This window comes from Gouania willdenowi, chromosome 12 (genome assembly GCF_900634775.1).
Source record: "Gouania willdenowi chromosome 12, fGouWil2.1, whole genome shotgun sequence".
Classification (NCBI taxonomy): domain Eukaryota; kingdom Metazoa; phylum Chordata; class Actinopteri; order Blenniiformes; family Gobiesocidae; genus Gouania; species Gouania willdenowi.
The window spans coordinates 27,707,473-27,730,153 of record NC_041055.1 but is presented as its reverse complement, the minus strand read 5'-3'; the positions used below and the strand labels follow the sequence as shown (position 1 = coordinate 27,730,153).

The following is a 22,681-nucleotide window of genomic DNA, read 5'->3' as shown; positions in this document are numbered from 1 at the left end:
TATCCGATACCCAAAAGATCTGTTTCCTTCTACAACAGTATGATTAAAAAAAATGATGATACATTTTTATATAAATATATGAATATACAGGCCTTTGTCTCAAAATGTTGTTTAAGTTAAGGTTTCTTGGCCTCGTTTACTTGTGATTCATAGCAATAAACAGAGTCCCAGTCCTAAAGAATCCAAATGTAATAGTTGGTTATTTTCTCCTCACTTCAGTGCTGGTTTTTTAGCATTCGTAGAATCACTTTTCACTGTAGCTGCACCCCTTTAGGGGTTTGAATTACATGCATCAGGATGATGCACCTTTCCTGTTGTCAGCTTCTTTTTATTTTCCTTGAAATTGACCCTGTCTTGAGCCACCGATTCCTCATTTTGACGAAGATCGTAAAACGCACACCTGCGCAGCTAAAAAGTGGTGTCGTTAAATATCCATAAAACGATTACCCTCATTAGACACCTCATTTTTTATATAGTTTATATCGTTATGGTGTATAGCAGGGGTGTCAAACTCATTTTAGTGCAGGGGCCAAACACGGAGCAGCTTGATCTCAATTGGCCACAGAGTTTACGTGGGAAAATTAGTAATTTTAACTTTAATGTGCGGTTTTTTTGAAACCGAGAATATTCTAGCAATAATTGACATATATCAGTCCCTACAGGATCTTCACATTAAATTTCCTAGAGTTTGTGGCCAATTTCTATTTAATTAAGGGAAATGCAAATGTTATGAAGGAAAATTGAATGATTTTGTAAGAAATGTGAATTTCTTCAACAGTTTAACACTAAAAATGACTGGTGATGAGTTTTATTTACACAATGATTCATGTTTTTTCTGTAATTTTCACTTCCTTCTGCGTGTCGAATTGGATGCTTCCCTAATTCCTCTAGTGACGCAGTTTCCTCACCCACTGCGCCGAATCCACTAAGATTGCAGCAATGATTAGTGCACATGCAGAACTGGTGCAGACCTCCCTTATTTAAATGAGCATTTTGTATGTGTTGTGTTGAACATGGAGGGTGAACATGAGTGCGCGGAAGCAAAATTAAAAATTTGAAGCAGCAGAATTGGAGGTGTTAGTAGAGGAAACAAATAAAAAAATGGATGAATTACAGCAGATAGATATTCTTTATTCATCCCGCAGTGGAGAACTGTGACTGTGAGTGACGGATGGGTGCGTGCACGTGGCTGATCACGTGCGTGTGTGAGACAGTGATCGGCGAAGGAGAGATAGATGCACATCTAGCATTTTTCTCTCTCTTTTTCTCTCTCTCTCTCTCTTTCTCTGTCACACATACACACACACAACTGGAACCTTTTTTTCCATCTCCGCTATGTTTTCTGTCCACATTTACTGGTGCAATCTCTGCACCTGCTTGTAAGTCGTGCTATTTTCTGGTACTAAAACAATCACTGCAAACAGTTCCAGATTTCATGAATCGCATTGCTCCCCCTGCATAAATGTATTTGCATTTCCTCCTCCTATATTTTTGCTCCCCCTGGGAGATCCGCCTACTACGCATATTCATTAGGGGGAAACTCGCTAAATGGATTGAGGGCGCATTGGGAAGCGTAGCGGTGGCGCACTCCTGATTCCCTGGGGTTTGTACTCATTAGTGTGTGGAGTGACGTTTGCTCACGTTTTAATACCACTAAACCTTTAGTGACTCCGCCCCTTAGTGTAATTAGCTGACCACTGACCAGTAGGGTTCTCTTTAGGACCACCAGTGGTTCGCGTACCACTCTTTGAGGTGATTTTAGAAGGGAAGTAAAGGAACACTGCTAGGATGATGTGAAAATGGGGAAAGAGAGATCCAAGCTGCTTATTATGGTTTTGAGGAGTGAAGTTTAATGGGATCATGATTTTCTTCGTCAGGGGTCACAGACTCAATTGTGTTATTGAACAAAAAAGCACAAGCAGAACCATCTCTACATTCACTCAGCCAACTACAAAGTCTCTAGATTAGATCACCCATGAGGGCAGACAAAAACTCAGGAAACACTTTGAGCTCCTCCGTCCTACAGACGGTCATTACTTTTGACAAATGACGGACATTTCTCGTCTTTTTTTTTTTTTTTTTTTCAAAGGTTGAGGAAATGGTTAGCACATATTATCTTTTTCATTTTGTCTGAGCACACCATTCCCATGGAGCCATCTTCCTATTCTCCTATCAAAGTGATTTATTACTTTTGCTGGCTAAAGTTCTCATTCTTTCTTTCTGCCTGTTTTCTCCGCTTTGATTACACTTGGCTGCATGGCTGAGATCAGCGTTACTCGGAAAGAGTAAAAGTGATTTCACTCTGTGTCATTGGTCATCTTAAATCCTCTCTCTCAGCCATATAAGGCGATTTATAGAAACAACAAACAGACGGGAGAACTAGACAGACAAACAATGGTACAGACAGGCAGGGGCATAAGTTTGCCCCATCACAATAAAAGAGGTGAAGCTATGGCCCTGCTGGTCAGACTCTGGGTGGTAGGTGGACTGTCTTGAAGCCGATGTCACAGTGTACTAGTTGTAGAAGCAGCTAACCGCTTTCCAATGTAGATACTGAAAAGAGAAAGCAGAAGTTAAGAAAAATATCACTTTAAATCTCTTTTAAAACATGGAAAGGTTTATTCGGGTCATTTTAGGGTTAAAAATTTTTTAAGAGAAGGATAAAATAAACCTTTATTGAAAAAATGTAGATCAAGATGCTGAAATCTGGAGACAAAATTGTCAAAATTAGAGCTTTTATTATGAAATTAGGCCTTTAACTTCCTGCGTTATTATAAAAAAAAGGTGGCAACAAATATTGACAGTTGTTTCTTCGTAATTGTAGTGGTTAGACTTGATTTTGTTTTGAAATTGAGCTATTTTAGAAGAGTTGAGTTGTCCGTTAAATATGGTGTATACTGCCTGAAAGGGGCATCTGTTGTTTAAGGCTAAAAGTAGTAATTGATGTTCTGTGTGTGCTGCACTTGACTGTGAGTTTGACAATTTAAAAAAAAAAAAATGGAGAACATCTGTTCACGTAACAAATAGTTTCTGTTATTGGTTTTATAATGGTTTATCTTACAGGAAGTTGCACCCTTAAACAGGAAGAAGTGGTTCACAGAGCAGTACTTGCAGGCCCTGGCCAAGACCAGCACACTACATTATCAGCCGATACCACGTAGAAGTCGTTATTAAGTCAGTTATTCTCAACATGAGGCTTTTTATGTCTTATATAATTAATATTCCCCCAGAAAACCTTAAAAGTGGGAAACTTTTTAACTCCTATTTCCTTTGGCCATTTTGCAACTCTTTTGTCCCATTTTTGCCCATTTTCAAAAATTTTGAATACTTTTTTCACACTTTAGCCACCTTTTGCCAATAAAAATCCCATTTTTTTCCTTATTTTTTTTATCTATTTTTCTAAGTTGCTTTTGACACTTTTCTCCAATTTTTGTCTTTTCTTTAATTTTTTGATCATTTTTAACCAAAATAAGCTAGCTGAAGCCCAATAAATATACATTTAACCTCTTTTTGTTCCACATTTTTGCCCTTTTTCACTATTGTTTGCCACATTTTGCCCATTAAAGCTACCCTTTGCCATTATATACCACCTGGTTCTTCTCTGTTTGCCCATTTTCTGGCTACTCTTGACTGCTTTTGGTCCATTTTAGTCACTTTTCACTCTTTTCTTGCCATGTTTTTGCCACTTTTGGACCATTTTTAGACCCCTGTTACCATGTCTTCCTCCACTACCTCACCTGGTATGCCATATGTCCATCGCTGGTACTTGGTATTGTTACCTAGTCCAATGCATTGTTAAAGGTAGCTGTTAGCGATTAGCTAATCAATACTTTCCAGAAATAATTTTGTGCTTATTCTTTTTGTTACACAGATGTAAGCTATTTTGTAATTATAATTAATGCCTGTCTGAAGGAGCTGAACTTATCAGTTGATAACAGATGGAAAGCCAGAACCAAGGCTCTTGCTTTGTAAAGCAAAGATTGGTTTTGTAATGGAATTCGTACGATCATAAATGACCTTTTGTCTGTGCACTCTTGCTTTTCCTGTGTGACTTGTAGTTTTATTCTGTTTTATTCTCACTAATCTTTTTTCCACACAGTCGGTTTAGTGCATCACACTGACAGGAAAAACACTCATCTAGAATTCAGCTGGTTATAAAAGACATACGGACACCACTAAATGACGGTCTGTTGTGTGCTGCTAAAGCTACTGTAAGCATATGTCAGCGTAGACGTGCCGTCACGACTGAAGCCCCTGTTGGTTTGAAGAAATCTACTCTCCAGACAACCAGGCTGTTGTGTCGGTAGATAAAGTCCCACATGTGCTAAACAGATGTAAGTGCTCTTACACCTCGCAGTTCTCAAATCTGTATAAAACAAGCTGGGAAAAGTGTCTCATAATACAAAAGCGTAAGCTAAGAGCTATTTAGATGTTGACATCAGTGGATCGTTCAATACAGCTATATAACGTTGAACATTCACCAAAGCCATTGTACTTTATTTCGCAATATTTTGTCAACCTTGGTTGCCTACGGAAGCTTATTGCATTCACAGAAGAAAAAACGTTTTGGTGTTTCTGAATTGATGAGATAAAAATAAGTGAATAAAAAATTTGGTCCCGTTTTTATAGGAAATATTTTTTGTTTTTTCTGAGTTGATGAGATACATTTTATAGGAAATTATCTCATTGAAAATCGAAAAATATTTCCTATAAAAATGATCTCATCAATTCAGAAAAACTGAAAAATATTTGCTTTAAAAATGTATCTCATCAACTCAGAAAAACCGGAAAATATTTCCTAGAAAAACAGGGCTATTTTTTTAATTAACTTATTTTTATCTCATCAACTGCATGCACTAAGCTTCCGTAGCTGCTACGATGTGTCTTTGCTAAAGGTAAAAACAGTCGTCAAATCCCAATGTTGGCCAACAAAGGCAGGATGCTTGTTTCACGAGTCATTTTTCCGGAACGTTCTGCCTCCAGACTTACATTTACCCGTACTTTCTGTTTTCTGGCTGGGAATGGCAGGGTTCATCATGATTGTCATGGCTCCTGTTGTGTTTAGCTTGTCTGATATCCCAGCGCTGTCCAGAACAGACGTTTCTAACATTGTGAGGGCCCAATGCAAGATGCTGTTTGGGGCCCCAGTTTGTCAGACTATGTAAAGCAGGGGTGTTAAACTCATTTTATTCAGGGGCCAAATACAGACCAGTTTAATCTCAAATGGGCCGCAGATTATAGGCGATAAAATGAGCAGTTTCATCATTCATGTGCCCTACTTTTCACTTCTAAGTATTTAAAGTATGTAAGGCAACGACAATATCCATGCATTAAGTGACAGATATCAGTCCTTGCACGATCTTAAATTTTCTTGATTTTGTGCCCAATTTTTATTCAATTTGGGTAAATTTGGTGGAATAATTGAGGAAAATTGTAGGATTTTGGAAGAAATTGAGATTAAAAATGACTGCCATCATGTGATATATGCATGAGAAAACTGTGAGCCTTGGGGAAAATGTGCAGTTTCATTGAATTTGTGTATGTGGAGGTATTTAGTTGGTGATTTACACAATGAGTCATGTTTTCGCTGTCATCTTTACTCTACTTTTCTCATTCCTCAGTTGTGGCTGACGACTAAGCTTTGGGGCCCCCTAGTGGGTCACGGGGCCTAATGAAATTAGTCCACCTATAGACAAAAACCCCTTTAACTGCCAGAACAGTGATAGAGGAAGTATTTCCCCACAGCAGATTTAATTCCACACTCATCTCTGCAGTAATATATTTTTTATAACCTTTTTTCTTTATTTTATTCAAAAATATAATGACTTGAATTACCATTGAACTTGACTGCAGCAAACCCTCAGAACCCAGTCTTCAATTTCCTGTCTCAGCAATTTCTTCTTTTATGTAAAACGACTTGCTTGAGTTTGCTTTTATGAATAATAAATAAAAAGATAATATTATGATAATTACTTTAGCTTGGTATTTTTTTAAGGGACAGTGAGTGGTTTTCATTCTATTTCTCATTCATACATTTAGCGCTATTTTATAATCTTTTACCTAAGGTTATGGTACAGTTTCACATTTTCAACTAGAATTACATCAAAAGTGCTTGACATATTTTGACAAAATTTTAACTAAAGATAGACCTTACACCATGGAAGATTCCATTATCCAGATCAGTATACTGATTCTGGATCAGCTTGAAAAATCAAAAAATCTGTCATCATTGGCAAAAATTCATATCTTGCTTCTGAATTGAATGATTTTTATTAAATTGGTCTCAGTTATGTTGGGTTGGTTTCTCAATTATTCCACCAAATTTCATCGAAATCGAATCTGAATTGTCCATTTCATTGCATAGATTTGGACGTACTGTCATTATTAATGACGATCACATTTTTTTCCAAGCCTTTAAAGTGGGAATAATCATTGATCCAGATAACTGCCAATATCTGACCAAGAGGGTCTTATATTCTTACTTTATCAAGGTGTAAACTTGTCAGAAACACTGTTCTTCTTTGTTTTCAAGATGCTCGCTCAGATGCACATTCATATGCAGGCAGTAATGACATTTTTTCTGTATTTATGAAGACTACACAGGGGTTTGTTGTTTGTAATTCTTGTGAGCAGACACATCACATCTGCCTTGTTGTGTGGACTGGGTGCAATCGTACAAAGTTTTTCCAATGTGAAGCTTGCACTGCTCAGTATTATTTATTTGCTGTGTGTGTGTGTATGGTGGGAATCTGAGCACAAACATAATATAGATTTTGCGACATTTTTTTCGATGTTGCATCTGATATGTTTGAAGACGAGCTCACAGAAAGACAAAAGCAGCAACACAAAGACAAAATATAATCAGTCCTCTAAGGCTAAAAAAAAAAAGATTCATTACGAATTGAAGGGAATCTTACCCGACTCCAAGTGTAAGCAGGTGTGAAGCCAGCAGCGAAGGGATGAGGATGAGGAGAATGTCTGAAGAGAAGATGCCCCTCTTCATCACCTCTGTCTTCCTGACACTGAGTGATGTTTGCTGCTTCGGGTGCTGAAAGACAAACTCTCTGCAACCAGAGAACAGAGGGTTCACAGCTAAGTGATAAAATAGAACTGGAAAAAAAGCACCAAAGATGGAAATGGATAAGTGAAAACAGAGATAATGAGAGCACAAGAGAGGAGAAAACAGAGGAAGTCTGAGACACCAGTCTGTCAAAAGGAGTTTTCCTACAGCAGGAAATCTGCCAAGAGAGGCAGAGTAAAAATAAAAAGTGTTTGATTCAGGTGCATCAAAGGAGAGAAAACCATTAACGATATTAAAAATGCATTACGTAGAAATAAAAGAAGAGAAAACAAACCCAGCGTTTTGGCACTCCAGTGTTTGAGAGTTGGGCCTTTGAACCAACATTAACAAACAACTAATCCTGTTACTTTTTAATGATCATCTTTCATTCATGGATCTGAACTCTTCACCACAAAGAGACAATAGGATGAACTTTTACAGAACCTCGTCAGCACACGTCTCAGTGCATTTGTCACATTCCCTAATCAACAGTGATAGGCTAATGATGAGAGAGCTGTCAGGTTAGCTAGCGCTCTATTGGGAACATTTTGAGTTTTATCGTTTAGCCTGAGGTCGTTTTTGAAACTTTGCAGGGTAAACTGGGAATTGAACCAATTACCTCTTATTTTCAAGCCAAGTATCTGAGTCATGAGTCATGACTACCCATAATACATCATATATTCACCTTTATCTTTACCATTTAATCCTGCTTCAGGCTAATAACAAATGTAATTTTAATAGTGCCATACGACTTTTTACTCTTATTTCCTGTGAAATGTGAAATGATTAAAGCCAAAACAAAATTGAACCTAGTGGTTCTTACTTTGGTGGCATATTTTCGGGTCTACTGGACCAGTCCCACACCCAGTCCGTGTCCACTCGTCTCTCTGCCTCCTCCTGCAACACAAACAAATCAACAGAAAATCGTTTTTTTTCCCGCAAAAATCTGACAACTGGAGCTAATCAGATAAGTTGAACACTTCGATATGACACCTACATTACAGTGTAACTAAAACCCAAACTTTTTTCTGCTGAAAGTCCAACTCTTGACATTTTAGTCAAAGTATTACAATTTGGCATTTTTTGTTGAAAAATGTAAAAATGACTGCCCTCTCTGGGTTTGAACTGGGCTATTGCGATCATATTTTGCTATTTGCTGAGAATGGTGGTTTGTGATGTTTTGGTGGCTTATTAAATCACCGTAGGCCCCGCCCCTCCTAAAAAAACTAGCACCTGTCGAGTCAGACTTTTGCGAATTCTTAAGAAAATTGTAAATAGAGCGGTATAGTGCAGTGTTTATATTGTCTACTAAAAGTTTTTGTTGACTAATTTTTTTAAGTGACAATAACTAGACCATGACTAATTTAAAAAAATCACTATTTCAAAATATGTTTACATTTTCATTGACTAATAAAAGCTAAACTATGATTTACACATTGATCACATCAAGTCTGTCTTTGTGCATTTACAAACATTACCACCATCCAATGATCAATGGTAATTTAATCTTTGGGAAAAAAAAGGCGTAAACTCTTCTGCTTTATATTATAAAATCTTAATGTCATTTCGTTGACTGAAATAGCCCTGATGACTTAATTTTGACTAAAACTAAGTTGCATTATAGTTAAACGACCATGACTGAAACAAAATTAAAATTTGCTGTTAAAATCAACACTGGTATAGTGAGTATTGAGTAGCTAGTTAGCATAGCATAGCATAGCATAGATGTATTACCTGTATGAGAACACAGTCACTGTCCTGGTCACTTGGAGTTCTGGGTGAGCCGGTAGACTGAGGGGTCGGAACCTGTGGAGGACTGTGGGTAACAAACAGTTTGGGTTTAGAATCCATGAACAGAAGCAGGGGCTGAAGCAGAATTCTGTAGAAACGGGGGAAGTAAACACACATTGTGAGAGAAAAACAAGTTTCCTCTGAGCAGACTGAAGCTCATCACTGTGCAAATGATTTCCACCCCTCGCTGTGCAGCTCAGCCCCTCAGACAACAAAACCCAGACAAATAATAGCAACAATAATGTGTATCATCACCTGTCTCGACTCCTCTCACACTCCAGCTGTGCCTCCAGAAGGATCCTCTCCAGCTCTCCCTGCAGAGTGCTGGAGATGCTGTCCTGGGGCCCTGTGAGGCTCTCCCTGCGGCTCACGGCTGCGATCAGCTCCTCCAGCTCCACCCAGGACCCTGAAAACAACACAAAGCCACTCACTTTGTACTGAGAATCACATCGAAAATGGACTCATTGGTCTGTAGTGGGACAAAAATGTAAGTTATTAACCACACAACTCACAAACAAATGTTGAAGGTAGAAATTGCCACTTGAAAGTAACCACGTTGCATTGTGGAATTTGTAGTCTATAGAAGAACGCAAAGGCAACGCTAAATAATATCAACATCCGCCATTGTTTTGTCAACAACCTTCAGTCCGTGAAAACCCCAGAAATGTTACACTAGCATTATGCAGATGAGATTAACTTTCTAAAATAAATGCCCACGCACTTCGGTCTAAAAGTTCTGAAAACTTTACCAGTTGTTCCATGATTATTCAATAATCCATGATTATTCAAAATTTTTAGTTTGATTGGATGAATATTTTTTGAGATATGCACAATTTAGTGACGGGGGGTATTTGTTATTTTTCTTCCATTTTCAGCTTCCAATATCTCAGGAATTACTTCACATAGGAAACAGAATTTTGGTATAGTAATACAGCTCCACCTACTCTCAGAATATACAAAAATATCTGCAATACATCCTATCTGGTGGACATGACAGCCCTTCAAATTTGGAAAAAAGTTTTTCGGGGTTTGGGCCTTCAGTAAAAGACTTTGCCTTTGCCTCAGCTCCCTGTAATTTGATCAGTTTCTTGAAATCTGAAGAAATACTTTTACTGTTTTTCATTGGCCCATAACTGCATGTGAGAATGTAAAAAAAAAAATATATATATATATATTTACTGTTTTACTTATAGTATAAAGATTACTCTTTCTTGGGATATGAAACATTTTTTCTTCATGTGACTTCTTTATTTTTATTTTGGACCCCAACTTTTGGTTATTTCACCACTCGTGAATATTGAAAATCCTTTACTTGAGGCCATTTTTTTTGTATATTCTGAGAGAGTAGGTGGAGCTGTATTACTATACCAAATTTCAGTTTCCTATGTGATGTAGTTGAGATATTGGAAGCTGAAAATGGAAGAAAAATAAGGACTCACGAAAATTGACACATTCCCCCCAAACTAAATTGGCCATATCTCAAAAGGTATTCATCCAATCAAACTAAAAATATACAGTGTGCCTATTGAATAATCACAGAACAATTGGTAAAAAATTAATATTCTTTTCAGACCGAAGTGCATGGAATGTCCTGAGAATTTGTTGAAATGACATGGAATGACCCATGTATAGTGTGTGTACTACAGTTTGTATTTATAAAAGTTGGCTGTTTATCTTGTTTATCACTAAAACCAACAGGCCTGTGAATGGACAGGTCAGGTGTGTGTTATGTGTCATGTTTGACTGATCGGCATTGTCATGAGTGTCCTGATGTAACGTCAGATGACCTGAGGGACCTCAATCGCAGGTTTCATTGCACTGTGTGCACTGTGATGCACTTGGTCAGTGAGCTGTGAACACACACACACCCACACAAAATAATGAATGGACACCTAGGTTCACAGGGTGCAGGAGCAGGAAGGGATTTACACACGTGTGTGTGTGTGGCGTGCACACACACACCCGGAGCTAAACCCATTGGGCAGGGCTAACTCGGGCTGACAGCATGCTGCTTACATAAGATCTTATTTCTGTGTGAGATTAGCCACTCGCCCTCTTCAGGCTCCCACTTGTTTCTCTTTTGTCCAAATGTTGTTTTGGGACACAAGCAGTTTCTATAAATCAATCCACAACACCATCCCTCGCTCCCGTCTGATCCTCTTCCCTGTCGACCACACCATGTAATCACCCAAACAGCATTAGGGGGGGGAGTTAGCATGAGTTAGCACAGGGCTGGAGAGTGGAGAGCAAACTGTGCCAATGCCCCACTTATTTTTCTGCAGAGGGTGAGTTATGACATAACTGCTTTGCTGCCTGACTTATCTACCCATCACCGCTCTGCACCACTGGATGTGTGCAGTGCAATCCGGCACATTCATCATCAGCGCCATGCACAGCCAAATCAACTTGTTATAATGTAGGCCCAAGATAAGCAGAGGTGTGAAGAGTAGAAGTACTGTTACTTGATTGAAATTGCACACAAGTACAAGTAAGTCAAATACTCAAGTACGAGTAAAAAGTTGCTAAATTAAATACTCAAAGTAAAAGTTACTAGTTACTTTCACCCCCCATGTATGTTTATTGTTGGTAATAAAGCTTGCCATGGTTCCCTTGCATACAGTAAACATCTCATGTATAAAACTTCAAGTAAAGTGTTACCATTTATTTTCCACAAAGACATCTGTATAAAATAATAAGTGTTACTTTTTAAAACAAATAACACCAATGAATTAAATTAAAATAAAAAAAATGCTCAGGGTCTAAGTCGAGCTACATTTATGAGCTATAAAACCGAGAAAATAAAGGCATTTAATGCGCCGTGCATTACATTTAATCTGGTTGGTCGCTGTGATGTGATGCATTTGATTGTTGTGTGGTTATTTCATTTTTTGTAGTTTCACAATACCTGTTGACCATTTTAATTAAAAAAAACAATAATTTACTCATTAACACTTGGGTGTTGAAATGTAATGAATTACTTGACTTCTTTTAAAATGTACTTAAGTACAAGTAAATTTACTGATTTAGAAATACATTCAAAAAAGTGCAAGTAGCCATAAAAGCAACTCAATTACAGTATCATGAGTACTTGTGTAATCCATTACTTTCACCTCTGGTGATAAGGCTGAATGCTAAAAGGCTCAATGGTCTTGTTTACATTCGAGGTGCATTGAAAAGCATTGTGTGATGTGCAAAATATGGTCTACTGGTTTTACAGAAATGTACTTTACAAAAAGAATCAGATCATGTCAGAAAACCAATACTGTATGTCTTAAGTGTGTTGGTGCTAATATATACAGTAGATGTTTCTCTTTTCTGATTGGAAGAGATAAAACATTTTACTTTTAAGTCTTTCACCTCATTTTTCAGACTGTTTACATCTTTCTATAGTCTGCTTGGTTCTTTTTCTGCTTTAGTGATTTAAAGGAGCCTGTCTGTGATAATTTGAATATGACATCCTAATATTTACAAAGCCACCTCTGATGCAAATATGCCAACTTTTTTTTTTCTTGCTTGCTTATTTTATTTGACATTTGTCCAGACTATTGGATTATAATAAAACATAAAGGTGACATTGAATTTAAATAGTGACTAAATGTTTTAAATACAGCTTATAGTTTAAAGTGTAATTACATATTCATCTATTCCTCTATCCTCTGTTTATCCTCCACAGAGTTCTGCTGACTCCGCTATTAGCAGACATTAATGGAGCATGTTTATGTTAGACTGAGACAGATGATCACTTTTACACAACAGCTCATTCATTCATTCTATTTTAAAGATGAAAATAAACCTCAGATAGTCCTCAATGATTTTGGACTGTTTGAAGACACTTAAGGGAACCAACAAAACCAGTGGAAGAACCTCTGGTAGTTAAAACCACTACTGCACAATCCCACCAATAATATAGAATGAAATAAAAACTACATTAAACTAATTTTCAAACTAACTTACAAATGCAGGTTAAAATCTATTTACATTTAGATAGAAAAATAAATAAACAAAATAAATCAGATACATTTGATGATTTAGATAATATTGACACTTTTTTTTTTTTTAAAAACAGATAAAATAAATTATCATGGAATACATTTCCCAAAAAAGTAAAGAGCTAAAAGAGCTAACTACTGCATAATACCACAAATAATATATCATTAAATTAAAACTGTTAAGATGCTTTTTGAACTAACTTTAAATATAGGTGAGAATCTATTTACATTTTGATAGATAATTAAAAAACAAAACAAAAAGTAAAATAGAGAATTTTAAGGCTTTTAACCGATTGATGAGAATTTTCCTTAAAAAGTCCCTGAAGTTTTTTAACACTACAGAATTTTTTTCCTTCATATATATATATAACATTTCCATTGAAAACATTTTTACTTCAATAAAAAAGTGTCTCAAATTTTATTTTATTTTATGTTTTGCATTTCAACACTTCTTTTGAAAAAAAAATCTTTTTGATTGAATTCAAATTTTTTGGATTGAAAATGTTTTTGTTTTTTTTTTTTAATTGAAGTGATTTATTTTTTTTTCTTTTAAATAATAAACGCACACATCTACCTCCACACAGAATAAAGTATTGAACGAATCAGTTTAAATAAATTACATACATTTGATGATTTAGATAATTTCAGATTTGAAAATAGATTAAAAGAATTATTATTAAAGTGGAACATATTTCCCCCCCCAAAAAAAGGATTTATAACTTTCAATCTATATGCAGATACTAATGTGGCGTCCAGTTCTCCCACTGATCCACATGTTCTCCATCAGTACCATCTGTGCCAGGCTGTGTGCAGCCAGCACAGTGGGAGCTATAAGTGTATATCAAAGCTCCAGCAGCTTAATTGGCTTACAAAGATACAAACAGGTGAGTCAGGGGGAATCCATTTATACAATGACGGCGTCACTGGCAACAATAATGACACCTACAAAACACTGGCAGCGCTTTATTCAGGATGTTGGTGCCACACCTGCTCTGATAAGCAACTGTTGTTGGACATCACACCTGAGGACACACTGGGAGAATGAACAGCCCTCATTGTTTACACAGATTGCTGTTATTTACATGGTGAGAATGCTCTAAACCAATGTGTGCGCACAGAATTGATTCAGGCTGTGCTATTTGAGCAGACCCCACACCTCAGTAGGATGACAAATATTTAAACAGTGATGATACATAAGCTAAAACAACAACAACAGCAATGGCCTAGTGGGTGTATCTCCTCCCATCACTCACCATAGAGTCCATCTTCTGGTGTCTGGGAGCCAGACAGAGACATGCTGGGATGCCAAGGAGGAGGTGGAGAAGGACGTTAGAGAGATGCTGAGCAGGAGGACTATAAAGCAGGTGCACTGGAACCAATTCTCCCTCAATCACCCTTGTGTTTGTTGTGCTCTGTAGATAGAGGACACCGGGCAGTGACGCTGTACTAATCCCCTCCTCCTGCACCATCATCCTCCTCCCCCTCCTCTCCCTCCTCCCTTTGGCCTCCCACGTGTCAGGATGAGAGAAGTAAACAAAAGCAAGCTGGCCAAAAGGCAAGTAGCATGAAACCAGCACAACGGTAAAGACAATCTGCACGAGAAACACACTTATAGCATAGAAACATGGCAATATGCAGACATATAGAAAATAAGGTAACACTTTACTTGAAGTTTTATACATTAGTTATCTTTTATTGTGCATGAATAAGGTGTCATGTAGGCTGTCATTAAGTGTTGTTCGCTAAAGTATGACACCTTTGGAGCTATGTTGGCATTTTATTGGGGTTAGGTGGAGGGATCTAGTGGGGTTAGGTAGTTGGAGTTGGGGGTTAGGGTAAATAATGGGTTGGGTTAGGATAACAACACTTAATGACTTCTTCTTCATGACACCTCATCATGCTAATGACAGGTGTCATGTCATAATAATGACAGCATAATGTCAGCCTTTATCTATCAAACTTCAAGTAAAGTGTTCAAATCAACACGTTTAGATTAATTTAACGCGTTCAGAAAAGTGCTTCACTAGTAGGAAGTTTAACGATCTAGATAGAAATGATCAAAGATCATTCAATATGTTAAGGTTTGATTTATTCAGACGTTATCAGGAATTTTATTTTGAAATTTACTTTGATCTCCTATCATGTTTCGACTGCCAACTGCCAGTCTTCCTCAGAGGCATTGATTTTGACACATGTGCATTAGGTGGACATCTAGGGTAACAAGAGGCAATAGATAAACTACATATCACTTAGATCCTCACTCACTTATGCATGCACTGTGCATTCACACATTTATTTAGAATGTTGACTTTCTGATCCAGCAGGAGCATTTGAAACAGACTCCATTAAAGATGTGTGTTGTGGGCGTTTTGTCTGTTCTCCTGCCAAGGAATGAACAAAACGTGTGTTGTATTAGCAACAGAAATGTATACCATGAGAGAATGAAGGCTTCAGGATTGGGTTGATGTTGGGTTTTTTTAATCTCTTGCTTTCGATGTGCTTCTTAGAAACATCAAATGCATGGAGCAGAGCTGATCAATATATAATATGTTCATGGTTGCTGCATCATCACTTTATCAGTGTTATTATTTTCCTTGAAAATGCAAGACCTTGTTGCTATAGCTACACATGTAATTGTATTCTTTGCTGAAATATGTGCTTCAGATGCTATTGTTTGGGCCTGTATTGAGGTGTAACCCTAGTATTCAAAGTAAAAGTTACTTTCACCCCCCCACGTTTATTTTTGGTAATAAATCTCACCACGGTTTATTTTCCACAGACATCTGTATAAAATAATAATAATAATAATAATAATAATAATAATAATAATAATAATAATAATAATAAATAATAATTTTCTAATCTAAATAACAACAATTAAATTAAATAGTACTCAAAGTAAAAGTTACTAGTTACTTTCACCACCCACATTTATTTTTGGTAATAAATCTTGCCACGGTTTATTTTCCACAAAGTCATCTGTATAAAATAATAATAATAATAATAATAATAATAATAATAACATATTTTTTAAACAAAGTAACACCAATGAATTAAATTAAATTGTACTCAAAGTAAAAGTTACGAGTTACTTTCACCCCCCCCATGCTTGTTTTTGGTAATAAATCTAAATATTAAAAGGAAGAGGCCAAATCTTGCACAATTGGAGCTTAATTTATTTTCCACAAAGGCATCTATATAAAATAAAAGCTTTGTCAAAATGTACAATTCTCTTTAAAAATAAATTCAATTCAAAATAATAAAATTCTCAGGCTTTAAGTATAGCTACATTTATGAACTCTAAAACAATGCCATGCCAGTAGAAATCCCAACCTGAACCCAAGAAAGTGGCTGGGTGTTGATCAGAAATGGCACGGCTAACAACGTATGGATTATGTTCAATGAAACGGAAATATAATCGAAATAATAATCACAAAAAATAACAATTTACTTGGTCACGGTTGTGTGTAGAAATGTAAGAAATTACTTCTTTTAAATTGTGCTTAAGTACAAGTAAAATTACTGATTCAGAAATGTACTTAACAAAGTACACATGAATGCTACAGTAACGTGAATACTTTCACCTCTGGTAGCGTGTGTGTGACATAAGCCAATGTACAGACTCAGGGTTGGAAAAGGTGTTCATGTAATGCACTAAAACATATTTATCATCCTTACTCTACACAGTCAAATAGGTGTGTAAGATGTTGAAGGCTGTTTCCATACTATTATGAAAGAATGCACCGCTTTAACACTGCACCAGACTTTATGAACAACATCACCACCTGGTGGAAAGAGTTATTAGGCAGCGTCATTCATGTCCTTGGGCAACACATTTTAATTTCCAAAGCATGAAAACTGATCATATTACAGCAGCTTGTAAACATCTCCTAATGTAATACAAAAAAATATGTATTGTTTGAGTGAGGAATCTCTCTACCCTCACTGTAAATCATTCTGTGCCCACCTCAAGCTAACAGTCATTATTAAACCCAGAAAACATAGAAAAAGCTTCTTTCATCAATCAGCAGAGGTGTAAATAGTACTGATATACCCTAGTGTAGTAGAAGTACCGATACTTGATTTAAAATTGTACTGAAGTACAAGTACAGGTAGGTCATACATGAAATACTCAAGTAGAAGTAAAAAGTATCTCAATGAAACAGTACTCAATGTAAAAGTTACTAGTTATTTTATTACACAGTACTTGCATACAGTAAACATGTCATGTAAAAACTTAAAAAGGAAGAGACCAAATCCTGCACAATTGGAATTTCAATTATTTTCCACAAAGGCATCTGTATAAAATAAAAGGTTTGTCAAGATGTACGGTTCTTTTTTTAAGAAAAAAAGATAGCACAAAGGAATTCAATTTGCTCCAAGTATAGCCACATTTATGAACTCTAAAACTGAGAAAATAACCTCCATTCAATGCTTAAGGCACAGTGCATTACGTTTAATCTGATTGGTTGACTATGACGATGCATTTGTTTGTAGTCTGGTCATTTCATTTTTTTGTAGTTTCACAATGTCCGCTGATCATTTTAAAACAAAAATAATTACAGTTTACTTGCTAACGGTTGGGTGTTGAAATGTAGTGAATTACTTTACATCTTTTAAAATATACTTAAAGAGTAACTAAACCCAAATGTATTTGGTTATGAAGTAGTGCTGTTCATTGGTCCAACGCTCAACATTTTAGTCAAAGTATTTCAATTTGGTATATTTAGTTGTAAAATGTCAGAGTGACTGCCCTCTGTGGGTTGGATGGTTTGGTATGTTTGAATATGTTCTTCTCTAAGGTCCATAAAATAACATGTGGTGTACCTCAGGGATCAATTTTTGGACCTGTTTTATTTAATCTGTAAATGCTCCCTCTTGGTGTTGTCATTAGGAGGCACGGAGTGAACCTCTACACTTATGCTGACGATACACAGCTGTATATCTCTGTGTCTCCTGATGCCACCAGTTCAATAGATGCTCTTTTTAATTATATTTTAGATATCAAATCATAGATGGCAGAAAACTTTCTTCAACTGAAGTTTTAGTTCTCGGTCCTAAGGCCCAGAGAGAGAAACATTTACCTCCGGGACTGGCCTTTTAATAATCCCTAAAGTATGTCCATATTTTTAAGAACAGACTCAAGACCCACCTTTTCAAATTAGCTTTTAACTAATTATTACACATTTTAGGATTGAGATATTTCATGTTTTTACTGTTGTCCTTTGTTGTTTTTATAGTTTTAGGATCATTATCTTTTGTTATTTTATAGTTTTTTTAGGATTGTTATCTTTTATGTTATTTTATAGTTTTCGAATTGCTATCTTTTGTTCTGTTTTTATAGTTTTAGAATTGTTATCTTTTATGCTGTTTTCATAGTTTTAGGATTGTTCTTTTGTTCTTTTTATAGTTTTTAGGTTTATCTTTTAGGATTACTGTCCCAGTGTTTCCTCAGGGGGAGCCCTCTGCACTGGGGGCTGTGATGGGCCGTGGCTGCGGTGGTGCTGTATCGTGGCCCGTGTTGGTGAATATATGAAAAGTGCTTTTTATAAATAAAGATTGATTGATTGATTGATTGATTGATTGATTGAAACCCAGGTATTACAATCGATTTTTGCTATTAGCTGAGAACAAGATCATGTGATGTTTTGGGACCGTCTTGCATCACAAACAAGCACTATTAGCCCCACCCCTTTTATTAAAACTAGCACCTGTGGGCTCTACAATCTGTGGTGATTAAGTTACATTGAGAGAAGAGTGAATAGAGAGGCATATTGAGTAATGAGTAGCTAATTAGCGTAGCATAGATTGTTCATTGGAGATCTTAAAGTATAGAATGGGCGTGTCTTAACTGCTCCAGGAACCACGCCCATAATCAAGGCATTTTTTTGAATTTTCCTCCTAGTGGCAGGTCAGTAGAAACCAGAGGTTTAGTTACTCTTTAAGTACAAGTAAAATGACTGATTTAGAAATATACTCAAGATAAGAAGTACCCATAAAAGCAACTCAATTACAGTAACATGAGTACTTGTAATCCATTACTTTGACCTTTTTCAATCAGATGTCAAAATGTTAGATGTTTTACTTAGTTTTAGCCCAAATCAAATTTCAAAAGAATGATGCTAGCTCTGCTCATACTCTAAGTTCCCTCCTTTATTCATCATGATTTTAACAGATAACACAATATTTCAACCTCATACAACGGTAATAGTCATTCACACGATTGGACTTTGTTGTTTTGTTGCCCACATCCTTAGTACAAAGCTTTTGATTGATGACTTGATGTGAGCGAACATAATAGAATTTGGTTGAACTGTTCCTGTTTTTGTAACAAAGTAGACACACAGGGTGATTAATGAAGTTAATGTTGCTCTGCAGGCATTCTGAAGCAAGACCTGATTAGGTATATGCTGAGTAGCCATTGGGTATGTTTGAAAAAAATTGTAATTATAGTCCTTCAACTCAATAAGCATGAGTTAACTGTGGGCAACAGAAGAAGAAGAAAAAAGCTCAGGCGAGGAAAATTTATACAGAGAATGAAAGGAACGCAGCCTTATATGTAGTAAATGCTTGATTTTTATAAAACTATGCAATTGAAGGCTTTAACATTTATAGAGGAATGTGAAAAGAAAAGAAAAGAAAGGACAGTGAGGAGGTGAATGGATAGAGTGAGGGATGAAGAAAGAGGATGATGGTCTGTGGTGGAAATTCAGAGAGTTTGCAAAAAGTAAAGAAGAAGACGAAGAAATTTTCACATTTTTACGCGTATTTTTTCTCAAAGCTGTGTGAGCAGTGCAGGCAACCTAGAATTTTTGGTTACCATCACATTTTCAATTACCCATGTTCAATTACAAATAAAAAAATTTTTATCCTCAGAAAGTCAATTACAATTACATTCTAAATTACTGAGAGTTAAATAAATAACCAAATAAAAGTTAACCTTCCTCTTGTGTTAGCTTTTTGTTAGCATCTCTTATGATAAAATACACTAAAAACAAATCTATCATCCAATTTCTTATCAATTGTTTAATCTAAATGTTATGGGTAAAACTAAATATTTAGCTCATATACAAATGTACTGTTTAGATTTAGCATTTAAGATTTAGATTTAGCATTTAACATTTAGATTTAATATTTAGATTTAATATTTAACATTTAGATTTAGCATTTAACATTTAGATTAAACATTTAACATTTAGATTTAGCATTTAACATTTAGATTAAACATTTATATTTAGATTTAGCATTTAGATTTAGCATTTAGATTAAACATTTAGATTTATCATTTAGATTAAACATTTAAATTTCATATTTAACATTTAGAATTAACATTGACAATATTTTTACGAGAGGAAAAAAACATCACAAATATTGCTGTAAATGTGGTCACAAGTAACATTCAAAAAAATTACATACGCTTTATAGACGTGGTTTGTTAAATGCTGCAAAAAGTTGTTTATTTTAACATGCGCAACTTTACAATCTGCGACCCATATAATTAATTGTACCCCTAAAATTTCTTTCCTATTTATTGGTTCCCTTGTTAGGCCTAATCAATGAAAATATAGGTTTTAATATTTTTGGTGTGGGCGTCTGAGCTTTTTTTAGTGTCAGTATACCACTAGATTTCAATTTTTTTAAATTGTTAAATGTGGGAAAGCTTGATATGAAACATATTGTAATAATTGTTAACTACATACTGTATGTGTAGAACTGTACATAGAACTGTAACATGGCTCCCCAGTTTTGCGTTGAATTATAATTGACAATTTTTAGAGAATTTCATGGCAATTAAATGTACAAAGTCATTATCTAAACTCAATTCTAATTTCATTAAGATTACGACAGCAACAGATTTTTAAAATTACAATTACGTAATTAATCATAAATTACGAGATTACAATTATGACTGATCACAACCCTGGCTTATACACACACAGAATGGTGTTTTTAGGTCACCCAAAATGTCCATTAACTATCTATACTAAACTCTGTGTCTAAAAATGTAACAGCTGAGATTGTAGAGAGCTTCAAATATCATCAAAACCGAATGAAGAACAAAAACAAATTGTGCTCAGAAACACTGCCTGTGTGTGTGTGTGTGTGTGTGTGTGTGTGTGTGTGTGTGTGTGTGTGTGTGTGTGTGTGTGTGTGTGTGTGTGTGTGTGTGTGTGTGTGTGTGTGTGTGTGTGTGTGTGTGTGTGTTTGATGTTGTCTTCCCTCCTTCCACTGTGTCTTTCATTGGTCCATCTGCTCTTCCTCTTTCTATCAGGCTGACGGTGTCCCACAGACGAGGTCAGGCTAAATCTGGCATTGGCTCGTCTTTCAACTCTTGCAGTTGGGTGAAAGCATAAAGTCTTAATGCAGTGCGTGACTGATGTCTTTTATCTAACAGCCTCTATCACTCTATTAGCTAAGTTTAGCTACAGCAGCATGGCCAGGGCTCAGATAAACTGCCTTGGAGTGGGAACATGCAGACACATCCAAATCATGCAATCAGTACAGCCTATTGATGTGTTTAATTATAAGGTGTAGTACTCTCTCTTCAACCTATTCCTAAAATTAGTATCACCATCATTAAAGCCAGGTAACTTTTACCCAATATATTCTACCCAATAAATAAAAAATTATAATCAAAATATGACAATACATGAGAAATTAGAGTTATTCCTTCTTTTTCTACTCTGCAGTGCTTAACAAAAAAAATACATAAATTTATGAGATTAAAGTCAGAATATTTCAAAATTAAAGTTAATTTCAAAGCTTCAGACTTCAGTGTTAATTTTAACAGCAAATTAGATTTAGTTTTAGTCATAGTCTACGTATTATCACAATAAAGAAAACCTTAAGTCAACAAAATAAAAAATAAGTTATTGTTAAAATTCATTTAAAATATATTACAATGTAAGTTAGACTATATTATGTGGGCTATTTTATGTTTATTAAATTCAAAACACGTTATTGTGGATTGGACACACATTTATTAGGCTGTAATATTTTCTCTTTAATTTTTTTATTTTTGAATCCCAAAAATCAATGGTAACAAAATCCGAGATATGATTTTTCTCTTCTTAATTCTGAGCAAAATGTGGATTTTATTACTTTGTTACTGAAACCATGGATCCGTTTTTATTTATTTTTAAATGACGTCCTCGACAGGACATGAAAAGAGGATTTATGTCTGAGTTAACCTAAAATTGAAGGAATACCTATTGTTTTAATGTTCTTTAATGTCCTTTTACATAGTGGTACATCATCCATAACACAACTTCAATAAGTATCAGGTTTTTGCAGTGAATGGTTTAGTCTTTTCAGCCTGGATTACTGTGAAGTGACTTTTTTAATAAATATTTTTGGCAAAACATCTTTGAAATCCTGAAAATTAGCTTGAAAGTGGAACATCTAAGAGATGTAAAAATGAGATTTACAGGAATGTTCATCCACATTTGATAAAAAGTGAAGAGATGGGACAAGATAAATGATCATAGCTGATAAAATGAGATGAGATGTTTTAGCCCTCCAGGCATGTAGGTGTAGACTTTATCTTTCTATCGCTGCTGTGTCGACTCTTTCTACTATCTTAGCCTCAGGTGACGACAACCACTACAGTGGAGATAGGGTCCATGTGCAACAATAAGAAGATTGGGGGAAAAGAGGAATTTGCTTGTTTGTTTTTTTACTTTCTTTCTTCCAGTTTAACCCTCCTATTATGATAAAATAATATTAACAGTCTGACCCAAATGATATTTGCATCCAGAAAACGATTTTCAGAAATTATTGACCAGGTTTTTGTGTCAGGTAAGGTTACACGTGTCTCACACAGACAAGTTTTATGCAGCTA

General features: G+C 35.7%; 1 protein-coding gene across 1 annotated transcript; it reads right to left on the bottom strand.

Annotated features, from left to right (window-relative positions):
- Positions 1 to 2,065: 2,065 nt before the first annotated feature.
- On the bottom strand, positions 2,066 to 14,283 carry LOC114473277 (BCL2/adenovirus E1B 19 kDa protein-interacting protein 3). Its single transcript, XM_028462794.1, has 6 exons — positions 14,094 to 14,283; positions 9,107 to 9,257; positions 8,795 to 8,876; positions 7,884 to 7,957; positions 6,918 to 7,064; positions 2,066 to 2,553 (listed from the first exon to the last, which is right to left on the bottom strand). Exons 1-6 carry the CDS (start codon positions 14,134 to 14,136, stop codon positions 2,505 to 2,507), a joined length of 546 nt encoding a protein of 181 aa, XP_028318595.1. The 5' UTR covers positions 14,137 to 14,283; the 3' UTR covers positions 2,066 to 2,504.
- Positions 14,284 to 22,681: the final 8,398 nt, after the last annotated feature.

Excerpts from the sequence above, each read along its gene's own strand:
- LOC114473277 (XM_028462794.1), bottom strand. The coding sequence starts at position 14,136 with ATGTCTCTGTCTGGCTCCCAGACACCAGAAGATGGACTCTATG. Across the intron at positions 7,958-8,794 it reads GTGACTGTGTTCTCATACAG|GAGGAGGCAGAGAGACGAGT; the intron begins GTAATACATCTA and ends TTTGTGTTGCAG. Across the intron at positions 2,554-6,917 it reads CTGCTTACACTTGGAGTCGG|TATCTACATTGGAAAGCGGT; the intron begins GTAAGATTCCCT and ends TTCTCTTTTCAG.